We start from the raw sequence: 2,831 nt of genomic DNA, 5'->3' as shown, positions 1-2,831 counted from the left end.
TGTGATAGTCAACAGTAATAATGAGCTCATACCCTCGAGGACTGTCACGGGCTGGCACATCTGTATGGATTACAGGAAGCTTAACGCAGCAACTAAAAAAGACCACTTCCCCCTTTCTTTCATTGATCAAATACTTGATAGACTTGCGGACAAAGAATTTTATTGTTTTCTCGATGGATACTCTGGTTACCACTAGATTTTGATAGATCCGGAAGATCAGGAGAAGACTACATTTACCTGTCCCTTTGGAACATTTGCATTCAGATGCATGCCCTTTGGGTTATGTAACGCACCTGGGATATTTCAAAGATGTATAATGGCTATCTTCTCTGACTTCCTAGAAAAGACCGTTGAAGTCTTCATGGACGATTTTTCAGTCTTTGGAGACTCATTCCAGTCATGCCTAGATAATTTGGAGGTCGTCCTCGCTCGATGCGAGGAAACAAACTTGGTGCTGAATTAGGAGAAATGTAACTTCATGGTGACAAAAATTGTCTTAGGCCACAAAGTATCTAAGGCTGGCCTGGAAGTAGATAAAGCCAAAATAAATGACATAGCAAAACTTCCACCACCATCAAATGTTAAAACTTTACTAAGTTTTCTAGGGCATGTTGGCTTCTATAGATGGTTCGTTAGAGGATTCTCTCAGATTGTGCAACCTCTGAGCACATTACTAGAGGCGAATCGACACTATGATTTTAATGAAGACTGCACTGACGCGTTTAAAACCTTGAAGTATGCGTTGACAATAACTCCAGTATTAATAGCACCAGACTGGATGCAACACTTTATTCTCATGTGTGACGCGAGTGATGTGGCAGTAAGAACAATGTTAGGACAGAAGAAGGGTAATTTGATACACCCCATCTCTTACGCGTCCAAAACTCTAAATGACTCTCAGGAACACTACACCACTACTGGAAAAAAAATATTGGTTGTAGTGTTTGGCATTGAAAAGTTTCGATCTTACTTAGTTGGTGCGTCAGCCACTATATACACAGACCACTCAGCCATAAAATTCCTGATGAGCAAAAAGGATGTGAAGCCAAGATTGATAAGATGGGTGCTGCTGCTACAGGAGTTTGAGATTGATATCCAGGACAGAAAGGGAACAGAAAATCAGGTGGTCGACCACCTGTCCAGGCTGTAGAATTAAGAAATGCAAGACAAAGAAAGTGAAATCAAGGACGCATTTCCTAATGAAAGCCTGTTTAGAGTTGAAGGCAGGGAACCTTGGTATGCAGACATAGTCAATTATTTAACCACCAAGCAATTCCCTGGGAACTTCAACTCTCAGCAAAAGAAACGGTTAGTTCATGACAGCAATTTTTATTTTTGGGATGAACCATTTCTATATAAACAAGGCCCTGACTCCATAATGCATCGATGCGTTCCGGAGGAGGAGACACAACGCATCTTAGTTGAGTGTCATGACTCTCCTTACGAAGGGCATTTTGGTGGGCAAAGTACCGCAGTGAAGGTCCTTCAAAGCGTATATTTCTGGCCCACCCTCTTTAAAGACGCGAGGGAGTTTGTTCATAAATGTGACCCCTACCAACGCTGTGGGAATATTTCCTCAAGGGACGCAATGCCCTTGAACAATATTCTCGAAGTTGAGTTGTTTGATGTTTGGGGCATAGATTTTATGGGACCTTTTCCCCTGTCCTGCGGACAACAGTACATCCTGCTTGCATTAGACTATGTATCTAAGTGGGTGGAAGCAGTAGCCTGTGCTAGGAATGATGCGTCCACTGTATCTAAGTTTCTTACCAAGAACATCTTTACATGCTATGGAACGCCAAGAGCCCTAATAAGCAACGAAGGTACGCACTTCATTAATCGCATCATTTCCAAATTACTTGCAAAATATAATGTTAGGCACAAGATCGCTACTGCCTACCACCCACAAACAAACGGTCAAGCGAAAATATCCAATTAAGAAATCAAATCTATCCTGGAGAAAGTCGTCAATGCAACGTGGAAAGATTGGGCATAGAGGCTGGATGAAGCGCTCTGGGCCTACAGGACTGCTTACAAAACTCCTATAGGTATGTCCCCATACTCTCTTGTGTTTGGAAAAGCTTATCACTTACCTTTAGAGTTGAAGCACAAGGCGTTTTGGGCAGTTAAAAAGCTAAACATGAACTTGGATGCCTCGGGCGCTCAACGCAAACTTCAACTCAATGAGCTCAAGGAGTGGCGATTGAGCGTGTACGAGAACAGCAAGCTATACAAGAGAAGACAAAAGCGTTGGCATGACCAACGCATCAGTAAGAAAGAACTTGTTGTTGGCCAAAAAATTCTATTGTTCAATTCACGTCTGCGTTTGTTTCCAGAAAAGCTAAAATCCAGGTGGTCAGGACCCTTTATCATTAAGACAATCTTTCCATATGGAGCAGTGGAAATAACACGAGAAGATGGCACCAACGCATTCAAAGTAAACGGCCAAAGAGTGAAGCCTTACTTTGAAGATGAACTGGAACACCAACATTCATCTCTCGCACTACGCGAAGCCAGTTGAGACCCGCGTCGAAGTATCCCTGTGTTTGCATCACCATATATTCCAGGGACGCTTCCTCTATCCTTATCTTTTTGCATTCTGTATTTTACGATGCGTTTGAGTTTGTAGATTTGTTTGTTTGTCTGTTTTAAGATTGATTGTACCTTGTTTTTGCCTTCATAAAAGTTGAAAACTTGTTTGTTTTTCTTTAAAAGTTGTGTATAATCGAGTTGGGAATAACGGACGCATTAGATGCAAGTCTAACGCATGGCCCAATTGAAAGGACGCGTCTCGAGAATACAAAAACATTCGAGTGTTTAGAAACCCGAGA

The 2,831-nt window shown here is 42.0% G+C and overlaps 2 protein-coding genes across 2 annotated transcripts in view; both read left to right on the top strand.

Moving 5' to 3' along the window:
* Positions 1–463, top strand: part of LOC120081142 — a 2,092-nt gene extending 1,629 nt beyond the window's left edge. Inside the window, exon 5 of the mRNA XM_039035816.1 lies at positions 197–463. Within this exon, the coding sequence (XP_038891744.1) occupies positions 197–463 (267 nt within the window). The remainder of the gene's footprint in view (positions 1–196) is intronic.
* A 1,587-nt stretch (positions 464–2,050) lies between these two features.
* On the top strand, positions 2,051–2,521 carry LOC120081141. Its single transcript, XM_039035815.1, has 2 exons — positions 2,051–2,249; positions 2,337–2,521. The coding sequence occupies exons 1-2, from the start codon at positions 2,051–2,053 to the stop codon at positions 2,519–2,521; spliced, it is 384 nt and encodes a 127-aa protein (XP_038891743.1).
* The last annotated feature ends 310 nt before the right edge of the window (positions 2,522–2,831 follow it).

This window comes from Benincasa hispida, chromosome 7, assembly GCF_009727055.1.
Source record: "Benincasa hispida cultivar B227 chromosome 7, ASM972705v1, whole genome shotgun sequence".
NCBI classification, from domain to species: Eukaryota; Viridiplantae; Streptophyta; class Magnoliopsida; order Cucurbitales; family Cucurbitaceae; genus Benincasa; species Benincasa hispida.
The sequence above is the reverse complement of the archived record's forward strand: the minus strand, read 5'-3'. Positions and strand labels throughout refer to the sequence as shown.

What these genes read in the sequence shown, in the direction of transcription:
- LOC120081141 (XM_039035815.1), top strand. Translation starts at nt 2,051, where the DNA reads ATGTCCCCATACTCTCTTGTGTTTGGAAAAGCTTATCACTTACCTTTA. An exon ending in ATACAAGAGAAGACAAAAGC is followed by an intron (nt 2,250 to 2,336) that starts GTTGGCATGACC and finishes GTTTGTTTCCAG; the next exon opens with AAAAGCTAAAATCCAGGTGG.